The 16,046-nt window shown below is 41.8% G+C and overlaps 1 protein-coding gene across 2 annotated transcripts; it reads left to right on the top strand.

The window, feature by feature from the left end:
• Positions 1-41: 41 nt before the first annotated feature.
• PRPF4 (pre-mRNA splicing tri-snRNP complex factor PRPF4) lies at positions 42-15,624 on the top strand. 2 transcript variants are annotated; one of them, XM_079790893.1, is made up of 14 exons: positions 42-191; positions 1,154-1,334; positions 2,127-2,313; positions 3,117-3,204; positions 3,614-3,693; positions 3,864-3,957; positions 4,446-4,540; positions 6,727-6,785; positions 7,022-7,145; positions 8,918-9,007; positions 10,996-11,118; positions 11,235-11,342; positions 11,435-11,553; positions 12,056-15,624. In XM_079790893.1, exons 1-14 carry the CDS (start codon positions 165-167, stop codon positions 12,247-12,249), a joined length of 1,569 nt encoding a protein of 522 aa, XP_079647019.1. In that variant the 5' UTR covers positions 42-164; the 3' UTR covers positions 12,250-15,624. The 2 variants fall into 2 exon arrangements, with proteins under 2 accessions (XP_079647019.1, XP_079647020.1); XM_079790894.1 differs by having other exon boundaries at positions 1,157-1,334; positions 12,056-15,623.
• The last annotated feature ends 422 nt before the right edge of the window (positions 15,625-16,046 follow it).

Raw genomic sequence — 16,046 nt, 5'->3', positions numbered from 1 at the left:
CTTTCCCACTACGATTCCCATCGTGCTCCGCGCCGTCCCGGACGCTGCGTCGCTCTCGACCCACTTCCGGTCGGTGACGCACTTCCGCTTGCCTGGGCGCGCGGCGGATTGTCTGGGAAGCAGAGCCCGGCTTTCGCTGGGGTTTGGCGGCTCCGGAGCCCGGCATGGCTTCCACACGAGCTTCCTCCACGGTACAGGTCTCAGCTCACCCTGGCAGGGAGCGCCGCGGGGTTGGGGGGTCCCTGCGGCATGGGGCCTTTCGGGGTCGGGCTAAGTCAGTGGAGGGCTGAGGAGGAAGGAAGGCTGCGAGGCTCGGTCTGGTCCCAGCGGGGCTTCGTTTTCCTGATGCCTAAGCGCTTTCCTGTGCTTAAGCTCCTGTGCACCTCTGGTACCGCCGCGAACGGTAAATGCGTCTTCCGACGGGTCCAGAAACGGAGCTCTGACAGGGAGTAGCGTCCTGGCCAAGACTGACTTCTATGTCAGACTTCTTCATTGTAACGAGGCCTCCTCACGTCATAGGTGCTGCCTCTCGTCTGAGAACATTCCCCCTTGACATCGGGTTGGTTATTTCAGTCCCCCTTGATATTTCCCCTGTGATGAGCAATAACCCTGGAAGGTTCATAAAACCCAAGAAGAGATTGCACACCAACCAGATGAATTAAACATGTTCCAAAGCAAACCTTTGACAGGAAAATCGCCAAGAGAAATTAAGTAGTTTTATCCACCTCTTCCTGCCTGAGATGCTGAACAGCCCCTCCTCCCGCCCCATCAGTGAAGACACAACTTTTTATTTTTTTTACTCACCCAAGGGCATTTTTCCCCATTCATTTTGAGGGAGGGAGGGAGGGAGGGACATCGATGTGAGAGAGACACATCTACTGGTTGAGGGAGGGACATCGATGTGAGAGAGACACATCTACTGGTTGTCTCCCGCACTCGCCTGACTAGGGCCAGAATTTAATCTGCCACCCAGGAACGGGCCCTTGACCGGGAATCGAACCCCAGACCCTTTGGCAGGCGAACGTCTACCGAAGTGCCCTCCGTGTTCTCTCCTTTAGGGACGGAAATACAACTCAAGATGAGCTTTCTTCTTTAGGGAAGCCTAATAAATGGCTAAGATTAAGCCTTAAATTAATCCAGGCCTTTGATTTAGCAGGCAACCAAAACGAAGGCACCTGATGACTTGGTCGCGCCTGTTGTGAAGAAACCACACATCTATTATGGAAGTTTGGAAGAGAAGGAGAGGGAGCGTCTGGCCAAAGGAGAATCTGGGATTTTGGGAAAAGAAGGACTTAAAGCAGGAATTGAAGCAGGAAATATTAACATAACCTCCGGTAAGATGCAAATTATGAGTCCCTCTTTTAGTGCTCCAATTTTCTGCAATGAATGCCTTCTTAAACTTAGGTATCACTTGTTTTTTAGTGTCAACATTTTTCTGTTTTTAAACTGATAACTATAAATGGTCATACTTTGCCTACTCTGCTTAGCATCTTCCAGAGAGCCTTTTGCTTAAAACCTGTTAAACAGTTTTTCCTCTCATGAATTGTTAGGAATTTTACCAGGAGTTATTCAGTGTGTACAGCTGACCCATAAACAACATATTTTTAACTGTGTGGGTCCACTTATATGTAGATTTTTCTAATATATACTAATGTATTTTTCTTATGGTTTTCTTAATATTTTCCTTCTCTAGCCTTCTTTATTGTAAAATATAGTACATAATGCATATAACATACAAAGTATGTGTTAATTGACTGTTTATGTTATGGGTAAGGCTTCTAGTCAACAATAGGCTATTTATTAGTAGTTAAATTTTGGGGAAGTTATTCTGGAGATCAAGCACAATTCTGGCATTGGTCTGGAATTACTGTGGTTCACAGTAATAGCCTGTTCACAGTTTTCCATTTATTTTTCTCCCAAAATGAAATTTTAAAATATGTTTTTATTGATTTTAGAGAGACGAAGGGAGAGGTGGGGAGAGAGACAGTAAACTAAATAAAGTGTATAATAGATGCCCTTAACTTGAACTAAGTGCATACACAAACTCCAAATGTAAGAAATTTTTTCCTTTTCCCCATTTGAAGAAAATCTGATGATTATGCTGATGTTGCCTGTTCTTTTTATAGGGGAAGTGTTCGAAATTGAAGAGCACATAAGTGAGCGACAGGCCGAAGTGTTAGCCGAGTTTGAGAGAAGGAAGCGAGCCCGGCAAATCAATGTTTCCACAGACGACTCAGAGGTCAAGGCTTGCCTTAGAGCCTTGGGGGAGCCTATCACACTTTTTGGAGAGGGTCCTGCTGAAAGAAGAGAAAGGTGTCCTTTCTAAATACTTTTTTCTCTTTCAACCACAGGTTCTAGTTCCAAATTTCAGTTGTTATTTATAGCAAAAACTTTAATAGAATGTCTCAGATATTGTTAACAGAATATTTTAAGTTGTGTTTAGATAGTTTAACCCATAACCCGAGTCTAAGGCATATTTTTACTCCACTACTAATTTTTCTTTATAAACTGTGAAGAGGGTGTTAACATGCTGTTTTTTCCTCCCCTCCCCTCCCCTCCCCTCCCCTCCCCTCCCTTCCCCTCCCCTCCCCTCCCCTCCCCTGTGGAATTTTGAGTTGGGTAAACATTTGTAGTGAAACTTTGAAAATTTAGACAACAAATGCATTCCTTGCCAGTGATATAAAATAGCAATTTTCAATTCATCTCACAGCGCACATAAACTAATTACTAAAATTTTATGGCACACCAAAAAATGTAATTTTTGCCAATCTGACAAATGAAAAATAGGTATAATTTTGATTTATTCATATCAGACAGCTATTGTTGTGTTGGCTGTTGTCATTTTTTTATTTGACAATCTAAGGGAAAAGAGGTCAGTGCCCCTGACGAATTAGTCAGGTATTGCATGTTTTAAAAATTCTTGTGGCACACTGGTTGAAAATCGCTGATATAAAACATATAATAAGTGGGTTTTGGATATTATTGAAAAGGAATTGGTGCTCCAATTGCTTGGAGTTTGAATGGTGAAAGAATAGAGGAAGCTTGCTCCCTTCTTAAATGTACTTTTTCAAATTTTTATCTCAGTTCTGTTTAAATTTCAATCTTTTTTGTTACAGGTTAAGAAATATCCTCTCAGTGGTCGGTACCGATGCCTTAAAAAAAACTAAAAAAGATGATGAGAAATCTAAGAAGTCCAAAGAAGAGGTAAAATATGTCTTTACCTTTGTAATGTAAACATGAAGGAGATGAGGGGATAGTTTTCTCATTTTATGTTTTCAGTGGTTTGCTTTGCTAGGATTGGGGGTAGGAGGGTTGAAGACTCTCCCGTTCAGGAATAGTTGTTGGCAATAATTTATGGTTTCTGTGTAGATATAAATGGAAATTAGTTTCCCATTCAGGAAAGAACTATAGCATTCCTGGTGTAACTTTTAACAGGGAACCAGAAGCCATCTAACAAGACCTCACAGAAAGAAACAGTAGAAGGCACATGCCTGATATCCTATTACTGAACTAAGTCACCTTTATTCTGGGCAGTTAAAATAGGGAATTGACAGCTAGAAGTGGGGGCAGGAATGCTCAGACTTAATATTTCTTTTCTTAATTTAACTTCCAGTATCAGCAAACCTGGTACCATGAAGGACCACACACCCTGAAGGTTGCTAGACTATGGATTGCTAATTATTCTCTGCCCAGGTGAGGAGAGCCTCTAGAAGGAAAAAGATGATTCTTGTTTCCTCTCAGGGACGGAGGACCTGCTTTATAATGACTGGTTATTAAATGAAATTGAGTGTAAGATACTTGTGTAAACCCCTCGTGTAAAACCCATTTACTCTCATGATGGTAATGTTGTTTGCATATCATAGGGCAATGAAACGCTTGGAAGAGGCCCGTCTCCATAAAGAGATTCCTGAAACAACTAGGACCTCCCAGATGCAAGAGCTGCACAAATCTCTCCGGGTAAGATGCTGTCAGCAGTTGTTCAATATCTTAAAGCTTCTTATATGTTTATTAGATTTTCCCTTTTGGCCCACCTCTAAGAGGGTAAAGGCAGCTAGATTTATTCCTCCCTGCTTACACTGTTGCCATCTGTTTAGATGGCAGGAACCTACTGTACTTTGTACTCAGCGGAAGCCTGTGGTTCTGTTCTTGAATTCTTCCCTTTAGGATGTCAAAGCTGTACTGTAGATCTCTCCATGGTTTTCTTCTTTATATTTAGCTGACAGTAGGGCTAGTGATACTAAGACTGTAGAAGACCATGTGCTGCAGTTTGAGATATGCCTTGACCCATTCATTCATCCATATAAGTATCTCCTAACCAAAAAAAAGTATAAAAGAATCTTGGGTTGCATTAAAACTGTGAAGTTGCTTTGTTATAGTGGAAAAGCCAACTCCTGGGTTAGCCTATTAATGATCATTGTATGTTGTGTTGTGTGTTTTTTTTTAAGTCTTTGAATAATTTCTGCAGTCAGATTGGGGATGACCGGCCTATCTCCTACTGTCACTTTAGTCCCAATTCCAAAATGCTGGCTACAGCTTGTTGGTAAGTTAAGTTTTACAGTGACTTTTTTTTTTCCTAAATAAGGAATAGGTTCAGGGAAAAAGTTAGCATGTCTTAGATGTCTATTTCTGTTACCCTCTTGCTCTGCTTCTCATGATCACACCAGACTAGAGATGCTACTGCTCTACCCGTTTGTTATACAGTAAAGTCTTTGTGAACAGTTCTTAGTGTTCACTAGGGACCCCAGAGATCATGACATGTAGCAGTATGTTCTTGACACTAGTATTTTGGAGCATGTCTTGGAATGAGCTATCTTTATTTTATTTTCTACTTACCACCATCCTATGTAATAAAAGTTAATATGCAAATTGACCGTACCTCTGCTATGCCCACAAGCCACGCCCACCAGCCAATCAGGAGTGATTATGCAAATTAACCCAACCAAGATGGCTGTGGCCATGGACAGAGCAGGAGGCTTGGGTTTCCCCAGCAATGGAAGAAGCCAAGCTTTCCGCCTGCCCTGGCCTGCCTTAGCCTCCGCTTAAGGCTACAAAGTTTCATAAATAAATCCCAACAAAAATGGCAGCAGCCACGGAGCTGGAGAGACCAGAAGGCTTGAGTTGCCCCCAGCGATGGAGGAAGCCAAGTTTCTGCAGCCTTGGCCTGCCTTGGCCTCCACTTAAGGCTACAAAATTTCAATTATAGAAGATTAATAAATCCCAACAAAAATGGCTGCAGCCACTGAGCGAGCAGGAGGCTTGGCTCCGCTCAAGGCTACAAAGTTTCAATTATAGAAGATAAATAAATCTCAGATACCAGGGCCTCTGCTTGGGTCACCGGGGGGGGGGGGGGGGGGGGGGGGGCATGGCCAGCCTGCAAACCACCACAGGCCTCTCGCCCAGGCCGCCCCATGCCCCAAGGGAACCCCCACCCTGATCCTGGACACCCTTCAGGGCAAACCAGCCGGCCCCCTCCCATGCACCAGGCCTCTATCCTATCTAATCCTCCTATCTAATAAAAGAATATGCAAATTGACCATCACTCCAACACAAGATGGCTGCCCCCATGTGGACACAAGATGGCCAGCAGGGGAGGGCTGTTGGGAGGGACCAGGCCTGCAAGGGAGGGCAGTTAGGAGTGACCAGGCCTGCAGGGGAGGGCAGTTAGGGGCAAACAGGCTAGCAGGGGAGCAGTTAGGCATCAATCAGGCTGGCAGGGGAGTAGTTAGGGGTGATCAGGCTGGCAGGCAGAAGCGGTTAGGGGCAATCAGGAAGGCAGGCAGGCGAGCAGTTGGGAGCCAGCAGTCCTGGATTGTGAGAGGGATGTCCGACATCCTGTTTAGGCCCGATCCTACCTGGATCAGCCTAAACAGGAAGTTGGACATCCCTCGAGGGGTCCAAGATTGGAGAGGGTGCAGGCTGGGCTGAGGGACACACATAAACACACACACACACACACACACACACACACATACACATACACATACACACACCCCGTGCACGAATTTCGTGCACGGGGCCTCTAGTATTTGCATAAAACTTTTAGGATGTGATAACTTGTTTTGTTCTATTTAGTTATTTTTGTGGGACATGGCCCACTAGATATAAGAGGGGAAACTTCCTTACATTGTATGCACAGGAACTACTTGACTAGGCAGCAGTTGAGACCGTGGTTCAGGAGAAAGCCGAGGACCTACACAGATACCTCCACCTCTCCAAGCTCAGTTACCTTCATTATAAAGCAGAAGTTATCATTCCTATTTTACGTACCTCACAGGTCTGTTAATAAGGATCATTTGAGATGATAGATATAAAAGTAATTGGTGGGAAATTTCCTGAAAAAAGTCTTTTCAAAAAAATGTTTTAAAAGAAGTCTAAAAAAAGTTAAGTATTTTGTAAGCAGCAAAATGCCATTCATATTTAAGGAGATAGTATCATTATTCTATTATTATTGGATAATTTAATTTGTCCTACCTTCCCTCACAAATTGACCCAAAAGTTAAGGAGAATCGCAACTTGTATGTATTAATTATAGTCCAGTAGAGGCTTCTAGTTGCATGAGAACTAAATGTAGCTTTCTTCGATAACACTTCAAATAATAAGCCTTCATTCTTTTTCTGTCTGCCACTGTAAAGTTTAATGGGGGTGAGAAGAGATTGTGATGTTACCAAGGTACCTTTTCCTTCCCAGACCAACCCTGGCTGAGATGCTTTCCTTTGTATTTGATAGGAGTGGGCTTTGCAAGCTCTGGTCTGTTCCTGATTGCAACCTCCTCCACACTCTTCGAGGTGAGTTAGAATGTTTTTTTCACATTAAGTCTTTTTTGTGTTTTGCTCTTATTAATGTGCTTTAAATATTAGTTTAAATTGAAAAAATTTATTTTTAAAATAGTTGAATAGTTACTTTAATACTCTATGTCTTTATTTTCCTAATATATACCTATATTATTCATCATAGTCTGTATTTGCACGTAAATTATAAGGGGGCAGGAACCCTTTAACTTTCATCTCTTACCCTCCTTCAGGCCATAACACAAATGTAGGAGCAATTGTATTCCATCCAAAATCCACTGTTTCCTTGGACCAAAAAGATGTCAATTTGGCCTCTTGTGCTGCTGATGGTTCTGTGAAACTTTGGAGCCTTGACAGGTGAATATTACTGTTCTCTCTATACTGAAATCACTGAAATAAATAGTTGATTGGTTGGCTCTTAGGACCCGAAAATCTGACGTTTACCCCCAGAGTACTCTAGGAGTCAAGGAAACTTGTTATGAAAATAGAATAGAGCCCAGCTAGTGTGGCTTAGTGGTTGAGCATTGACCTATGAACCAGGAAGTCATGTTTCAATTCTCGGTCAGGGCACATGCCTGGGTTGCATGCTCGGTCCTCAGTGTGGGGCGTGCAGGAGGCAGCTTATCAGTGATTCTCATCATTGATGTTTCTATCTTTTCCTCTCCTTTCCTCTCTGAAATAAAAAATACATTTAAAAAATAAAATAGAGGGTTTTTCTTACACCTTTTCTCATCAGAGTTGTGTCAGGCTTTTTCTTGTCATCTTTAGAACTTGATTTTTGCCTATAACATAGTGGCCACTTTTTCCCGGTTCCATTACTCTTGAAAGATCCATTTTTATCTCCTATGCAATATATTGACACTGAAGAAATGCAGTATTTAGTAGATTGACTAAAAATAACATTCTGACAGTATGTTGGTTCTTAGCAAACAGCCACAGGGGAGGGGAAGTGAGGTTCTGTCTGGCAGTATTGCTAAGGATGTGATGTCTTCCAGTAGCATCATCCTTTACCTAGACCGTATTTTCCAATTACAACAGTTGTTTTAAATGTGTTTATGAATATTGTTTTTCAAGAAAATTTTGGGAGCATGTTGTTAGCCAAAAGACATCTGAATCCAATTTCTTAAGTTTTCTTTCTTTGGGAAAGTACATAAGGCTTTTGTAAAGAGCTAATTACTGTCTCCACTCCTTACCAGACAAGCTCTTACGTATGAGCACAGCAGGTTTTAATTGGCTTTGGTAATGCTCAGCAATATTTGTTCCCCTAGGACTTGGATTACTTCTATGTATGCACATTGACAAAGTTCTCTTTTTAATTGTCCTCTTTAGGGTTCTTGTTTATTTTCTTTCACTGGTGTCTCAGATCTTCCTTCTGTAGTTACTGGGTAATAAAATTTAAGGGCCACCCAAAGGAAACTAAGCCTCTGTATTTAGGAGTTCCTTTTTCTATGTGGATTATGTAATCCACTTGCACCAAAACTGCTTGATTTTTTTTTTTTTAATATATTTCTTTATTGATTTCAGAGAGGAAGGGAGAAGGAGAGAGAGATAGAAACATCAATGATGAGAGAGAATCATCGATCGGCTGCCTCCCACACACCCCCCCAGTGGGGATCAAGCCTGCAACCCAGGCATGTGCCCCTGGCCGGAATCAAACCCGGGACCCCTCAGTCCGCAGGCCGACGCTCCATCCACTGAGCCAAGCCGGCCAGGGCAAAACTGCTTGATTTTTGTAGCCTCACATCTCTATTAAAGTATGTTTTCTTCCTAGAATCTCAGTACTACCTTGGTGCAGAGAAACTATTTTACTTACCTTTTATTTTCTCTTAATTCTAAGTGGTATAGCCTTCAGAGTTTAACAACATAGTGAATTCAGATAGAAGGAGTGTTTCTTAATGGTATAGGCAGTTTTGCCCTGTGGTACATGAAGTCCCAAATCTTTTAAAACCTTGGGAAGTGACAAATTCTTGTTAGACCTAAAGTTTTAACAAATTACAAGTGTGTTTACAATTTGGCATCTCAAATTATACGAAGTTGGTGCATCTGGATGTAACTCTTAATAAATTCAGTGAATATTTATTTACATGCATATAGAAGAGTTTACTCACATGTATTTGATTTCTTTTCAGTGATGAACCAGTGGCAGATATTGAAGGCCATACAGTACGTGTGGCCCGTGTAATGTGGCATCCATCAGGACGTTTCTTGGGTACCACCTGGTAAGCCTTCCTATTGTTGTATCTGTACTAAAGGCCTGGTGCACAGATTTGTGCACCGGTGGGGTCCCTCGGCCTGGCCTTCGCCCTCTCGCAATCCGGGACCCCTCAGGGGATGTCAGAGAGCTGGTTTTGGCCTGATCCCTGCAGGCCAGGCCTAGGGATCCCACCAGTGCACGAATCTGTGCATCGGGCCTCTAGTATACATATAAGATCTTTGGTTAATCTCTTCTCTCCTTCCTCCCTTCCCTCTGAGATTCATCAGTCTGTTCCAGGTTTCCATGCCTGTGATTTCTGCTCCTGTGTTGAGCATCTGCCCCCTGGTGGTCAGTGTGCATCATAGATACTGGACAGTCACTTAGGCTTTTATATATATAGATGGGCTTATGACATCTTATTAACCCTTTATGGTTAACTGCCAAGTAAATTTTTAGAACAGAGATCTTCAAGGATTTTATTGGATGTCAGTGAATCAGAATAGACTATATTATGTAGTTAGAGGTAAGTGCATTTGCTCTGAAATTGCAGCATGCTTCTTGTTGCTAGGAAGTAAATTTTAAAGTCACTAGTTGTCCAGAAAACTAAAATTTTCATTCTTTCTTGACCAACACTAGAGGTGTGTTTTGTTTTCTTTGTGTTTGTTGTTTTGGGGTGTTGTTTTTTTGGGGGTGGGGTGGGGAAGGAGTTGTGGGGGTTTTTTGCATTATAATATCTCTGCTTACAGATTGGTCTCCCTTTCTGGTTCTGTAAGTTTAATGAAAGACTGATTCACATTGTGTGTATGTATGAGCAGTTCCTTTTTCTTGCCGAGGAGTAATCAGTTGTATTATTGAGCCACAGTTTATTTATTCATTTTCCTATTGATGGACAGCTGGGCTGTTTCCAGGTTTTGGCTGGTCAGAATAAAGCCGCCATAAACATCCTTGGACAAGACTTTTTGTAGACATGCTTTTCTTTTCTTTCTCTTAAATAAATACCTACAAATGCAAATGCTAGGTCATAGGGCACATGTGTATTTAACTTTTGAAAAACGTCCAAGGGGTTTTCTAAAATGGTTGCACCATTTTACATTCCCAGAATTCTGATTGCGTCACCTCCTTGCCAACAGCTGGTTTTGTCAGTCCTGTCATTCTGCCCAAAATAGCAAATGTGTAGTAAAACCTCATGGTTTTCATTTTGTTACTTTAATGACTATTTGTTATATGCTTACTACCATTTGTATATTCTCTTTTGTGTAGCTTTCAGGTGCTTTATTCCTTTTTTAAAATGTTTGACTTTTTCTTTTCTGTCTTTATTTCCATGTACATAAACAGTTCTACCACTATTTATTGGAGAGACTTTCCTTTCCCTGTTGAAATTGCTTGACACCCCTATTGAAAATCATTTGACCATATATTAATGGGTCTATTTCTTTTCTTTCTTTTCTACTCCATTGATTTGTCTATGATTGATTTTTGTATCCCCAACATGAATTTAGGGCCCAGTAAATATATCAACGCTTGATGAATGAAAGAATATAAAAGTGGAATTGGGGAAGGAAAAAGACAACAGAGTCTTTGCTGAGCCATTCTTAGGGGATTCTGTTCTTAAAATAGCCACTGAAATAGGTTTATTGGAAGTCATAATAAGACAGATATGCTTAGTTATTAAGACACTAGAGGCCCGATGCACGAATTTCGTGCAAGGGCCTTGGCCCCCGCCGCTGCAGCAGCCGCCTCTGCCTCAGTCCCCACCCGCCACCACGGCCAGGGACCTCTGCCGCCTCTGCCTCTGCCGCTTTGTCCAGAAGGAAAGACGTCTGGAAGGACGTCTGGTCTAATTAGCATATTATGCTTTTATTATTATAGATTGCTTATGCCAGAAAATAATTTGTTTTATAAGTAGTTGCAGAAGCATAACTGAAGCTATAACTAATAATAATACCTTGCACATTGTAGAAACTGAATAAATATATATATGCTGGCTAAATATTTGTGTGGTTGTTTTTTTAGCTATGACCGCTCATGGCGCTTATGGGATTTGGAAGCTCAAGAGGAGATCCTGCATCAGGAAGGCCACAGCATGGGTGTGTATGACATTGCCTTCCATCAAGATGGCTCTTTGGCTGGCACTGGGTAAGGCTTTTTCCACTAGCCAGGGGCAGGGGCAGCTCGGTAGTCTCACCTCTTATGTATAGCTGCTTCCACTGAGAACTGGATTCACAATGTTCATTTGTAAATTATTTTATCAGGGGACTGGATGCATTTGGTCGAGTTTGGGACCTGCGTACAGGACGTTGTATCATGTTCCTGGAAGGGCACCTGAAGGAAATCTATGGAATAAATTTCTCCCCCAATGGGTAAAATAAGCTCATTGAATGATGGGGTGGAGAGGGTTCTTGGTCAGGAAGTACTCTTTGTTTCTAACTTTGATACTGCATCTGATCCACAGCTACCACATTGCAACCGGCAGTGGGGACAACACCTGCAAAGTATGGGACCTTCGACAGCGGCGCTGCATCTATACCATCCCTGCCCACCAGAACTTAGTGACCGGTGTCAAGTTTGAGCGTAAGCTTTCCTCCTGTTTTAGAATAATGAGAAAGACAGATTGCACTTTCATGGAATGGAGGCCAAGCTGTAGCTTAACTTGGAGGTGGAACAGGAGAGAATTTGGACTCTGTTGAAGAAGCAAATTATAATTTCCTTCCCTCTCCCCTACTTTCAGACAGAACTATGGCACAGCATGCTTGTTGCTAGGAAGTAAAAGACTTCATGAGTGCTTTGCTGCATCTTTTTCTCCATGGAACTCCTAAGCACCAAATCCTTAATACTATTCTGAACAGGTTGTTGAAAGAGCCAAAAAACCTTAATGTTATTTGTTTCCCTAATTTTCCCTGTAGCTGTCCCTTTTTCCTGGAGACCTGGTAGGAATATAGATCAGTGTTGGGTTTTTCTGAATGTAGAAATACCTTCTTTTTTGAAATAGTATGTTCTGGAAGATTTTTGTGCTTTTCTTAAGCTCTTTTGAATACTTACATTCCTAAGCAACTTTCCTTTTTTTCTCTTGTAGCTATCCATGGGAATTTCTTGCTCACTGGTGCCTATGATAACACAGCCAAGATCTGGACCCATCCAGGCTGGTCCCCACTGAAGACTTTGGCTGGCCATGAAGGCAAAGTGATGGGCCTAGACATTTCTTCTGATGGGCAGCTTATAGCCACTTGCTCATATGACAGGACCTTCAAGCTCTGGATGGCTGAATAGACACCATAGAAAAAGGACACAAACCTCAAGCTCTCCCTTAAGAGCCATTTTGTTCTATCATGTTTGTTGCCAATTACCATGTATAGACCCTCAGTAGATTGGATTTCTCTGTCGGCCCCCATTTCAAGCAGACAGCCCAGTTCCTGGGTGCTGGTGAACCCCTTTCATGCTTTTTTTTTTTTTTTTAATATATTTTATTGATTTTTTACAGAGAGGAAGGGAGAGGGATAGAAAGCTAGAAACATCGATGAGAGAGAAACATCCATCAGCTGCCTCCTGCACACCCCCCACTGGGGATGTGCCCGCAACCAAGGTACATGCCCTTGACCGGAATCGAACCTGGGACCTTTCAGTCTGCAGGCCGACGCTCTATCCACTGAGCCAAACCGGTTCTGGCGCCCTTTCATGCTTGAATTTTAATTTCATCTTCAAGCCCTGCCAGTAACTATGTAGACAATTGTTTTTATTAACCTTTTGTTTGAATACCCTGTTGCCTTCCTCATAGCACTCAGGATTGTGGCTAGCTCCATTTTTAATTCTTGAAACTTGGCTTTCTATTACATGGTACATGCTTCAGGACTACATGTGACCCAGGGAGCAAGGTGGCTGGACTGCAGTCTAGGAGCCCTCGGGTAAAGAGGCACATCTCACCACATGCTGGTTAAGTAACGCCTGACAGAGCGAGAACCTTTCCTCTGCCCTGAAAATGGGAGGTGAAGAGGTAGCCCCACAGCGATGCGATGCTCAGAGTTACGCAGTAAAGAAGATTTTACCTCTTCCTTTGATTTCACTTGGAATAGTACCTGCCTCAGGGAGCTTCAGGAAGCTCAGAACTGAACATTTGCCTTGGAAAATGTCTTCCATTTTTATTTGATGTTTGGCATCCTTCATATTACCCCAAAGCTAGACCATTGTGTCAAGATTCAATGAAATGTTTAGAAAGCTAACACAATGTCTCTATTGTGCAAACTCCTTTTTATTGGTTATTTAAAGGATATACCCTTCATGTCAAGGTAACTCTGGAAAAAATCCCTAAAGGGTATTACTAATCAATTTTGACTTTTTTTCTTTATTACATATTTGCTACAGAGTAAAATCTTATTATATACTTCAAATATTTTGCATAGTTAAGTCTTTTCTGAATCTCAGCCTTTGGTCCATCAAAGTCCCTGTTTTTTGGTTTGAGATACAACATGTGATCTCAAATATGATTACTCCAATTTCTGTCCCCTTAATAAGCACTCTGTTAATCATTTAAAAAAATAGAGAGAGGGCTATTGCATTGTGGGCCAAACTACCAGTGAACTATACAGTATCTGGACTCTGTAACTCTTACTCATTGGCTATCCAGCTGTTGCCTTCTCCTTTTTCCACCCCAAATATACAATCACTGAACTCTGAAAGTACACAGTAAATTCATACAAAAATATAGGATTTAGAAGAAGAAAAGATTGTATATAGAGCATTCAAGGAGGGCTTGTATGATGGCTTCTCCTTGAAGTGTTGAACACACTTTACTTGCTATTCCAGAGCGGCTGAGTGTAGCTTGTCTAGCTCTATTCAATCTGTGATTGTGTGATATGTAGCTAAATATTGTGTTTGATCTGGTTTCAGTTATAACCAAATTGTTGCATATCCTGTGTACTTGTTAAGCTTCTGAGTTCTCAACCCTGCTCTCTGTTGAGTACTGCACTATGGTTTAAGTATAAAGGGACACTATTTCCTCCGTAGTTGGCCATGAAAAAAATTATTTTCAATACTACCTTTGTAGTATGTGTAAACTAATAATGAACATTAGTGTATTAGCGTGTAGTTTGGATATAATGTTAAAATTTTGAGTTTTTCAAGTTTAAATTCTATCCCATTAACCTTGTCTTTGGGAGTGGGGAGTCCAAGGGATTTAGATGTGGCAACTGAGTGAAAACATTTTATCTAAGTCTTTGGCAAAACAAGTGTCTTGTGGAATATACATTTCTTCACTGGAAATGTTGTAAGAAAGGGGTGAGCTGAGGAACATAAACCCAGTGTGGCATTTTGTGATAATGGTGAGATAAGTATAGCCACCACTTAACAAGATACTCTCTGGCCAGACATTGTGCCAGGCACGTTCAGACATCTCATTTAATCCTCAGAATCTTAGGAGTTTTCTTTTTACAAACAAAACTAAGCTCAAAGAAGTTAAGTGACTTGCTCAAGGTCACCCACTTAGTAAGTGGTAAATCCCGATCTGTCTGCAGGACCTTATGAAGAGATTTCATAGGGTTGTAGTGACTATGTTGGCAACACTGGCCAAAGACCAGTCCAGCCAGCATGACTTGCGCATAGCTTTAACCACTCCACCTTTTATACTGCCCTTTGACAAGTCACTGCATCTCTTCCTCTGACTTCATGCCAAAGGGAGTTAATACTTTTCACCACTTCTACCTCCTGAACCTATGAGGAGCCTATAGTGTTATCCAACAGGAAACTTTGCATTTTAAGATAGATGATATTTGTTGTGCCGAACTATCTGTGGCATTGTAGCATGTCTGACCTCGAGTACTAAAAGCCAGAAGCACAACCCACTCTATTGGTACATCAAAGATAGTGCCAGACATTTCCAGAGGCTCCCTATGAGGATGGCATTGCCTCAAGGTTAGAACTAAGTGTGAGAATAGGAGACATTGTAATGTTTCCCTATCTCCCCAAAAATGTAAACCAATGTATTTTTTGGATGGCCGATAAGCCACTTCAAGAGTATAATTCTTATTTTGACTGAAAGTCCTCCACAACTTACTGGCTGGGTGACCTTGAACAAAGTAGCTGAACTTGTGGAGCCTCAGTTGGACCTATGAGTGGGGATGAAGTTTACTTAACTTCAGAGCAGTAGGCTGTTGTGCAGAGGCAAGTGTTCCTTCCTGAACTTCCCCCAGCTCCTCTCCTGCTCCTCTTGGCTCTGAGAACATGCTGAGCTCATTGCCTGCCACAGGTTAAGGAGCAAGGATGTGTAAAGAAATGAAGTCAGTGGGGAGAGCTTGAGTCCCAGCTTCAGTGTAATTATCTTTGATGGCACAAATGGAGAGGTAGGTACTAGTCCCCTGGCGGGATACATTGGTGACTTTACAATTTTGTAATGGAGAATTTTTTTTCCACTTTTTCTTCACATCTTAAGATTTTGGTTTTATTAAGTGTGAAATATATGTCTTGGCTATTTTGTAATATCTTGTATATTAAGACCCCAAGAATTTGTAGAAGCTAATCCCATTAAAATAAAAAATGTTAAACTCAAACCAACTTAATTTCAGGCTTCTGAAAGCTTATTTAACAAATTTTAAAAAATTAAAACGTTATCTTTTCATAATTGTGATGGTGTTTTAACCACTTTGAAGTTGTTTTAGAGCCCTGGGCCACCAGGCAATATAAAAACTGGGGAAGCAGAAATCAGGTTTCAGACACTGCAGAAGTGGCAATGTGTAGTCAAGCAGCAGCCCTGGTGCAAATGAGCATAATCCCTTACCAGCATGCTGTTCTCAGAATGTCAAAAAGAAGGGAGATTAAAAATGGCCACGGAGTAAGTGGATGCTACACAGACAAGGTGCCAGGACCAAACTGGAATTTCAACTAAATTACAAAAAAATCATCCTAAAGTTAGTGCTCAGAAGGCAGACACCTCGGTTTCCTGTGCTGAGTCATTCCCTCACACTGAAGAGGCCATCTTTCTCAGGTAGACCTTTGCTCTGCAGGCAGTTTTTGTCTGGGGGGTGAGGGGGAGACAGTTGTCCCGCCCTTTTGGAAAACACCTTACCCCACAGTGTGGA

The sequence above is a fragment of the Cnephaeus nilssonii genome (genome assembly GCF_951640355.1).
Source record: "Cnephaeus nilssonii genome assembly, chromosome: 14".
Lineage (NCBI taxonomy): Eukaryota > Metazoa > Chordata > Mammalia > Chiroptera > Vespertilionidae > Cnephaeus > Cnephaeus nilssonii.
This window is presented reverse-complemented; position numbering and strand designations above follow the sequence as displayed.

Excerpts from the sequence above, each read along its gene's own strand:
- PRPF4 (XM_079790893.1), top strand. The coding sequence starts at position 165 with ATGGCTTCCACACGAGCTTCCTCCACG. Across the intron at positions 3,694-3,863 it reads GCTAATTATTCTCTGCCCAG|GGCAATGAAACGCTTGGAAG; the intron begins GTGAGGAGAGCC and ends TGCATATCATAG. Across the intron at positions 11,343-11,434 it reads ATAAATTTCTCCCCCAATGG|CTACCACATTGCAACCGGCA; the intron begins GTAAAATAAGCT and ends TCTGATCCACAG.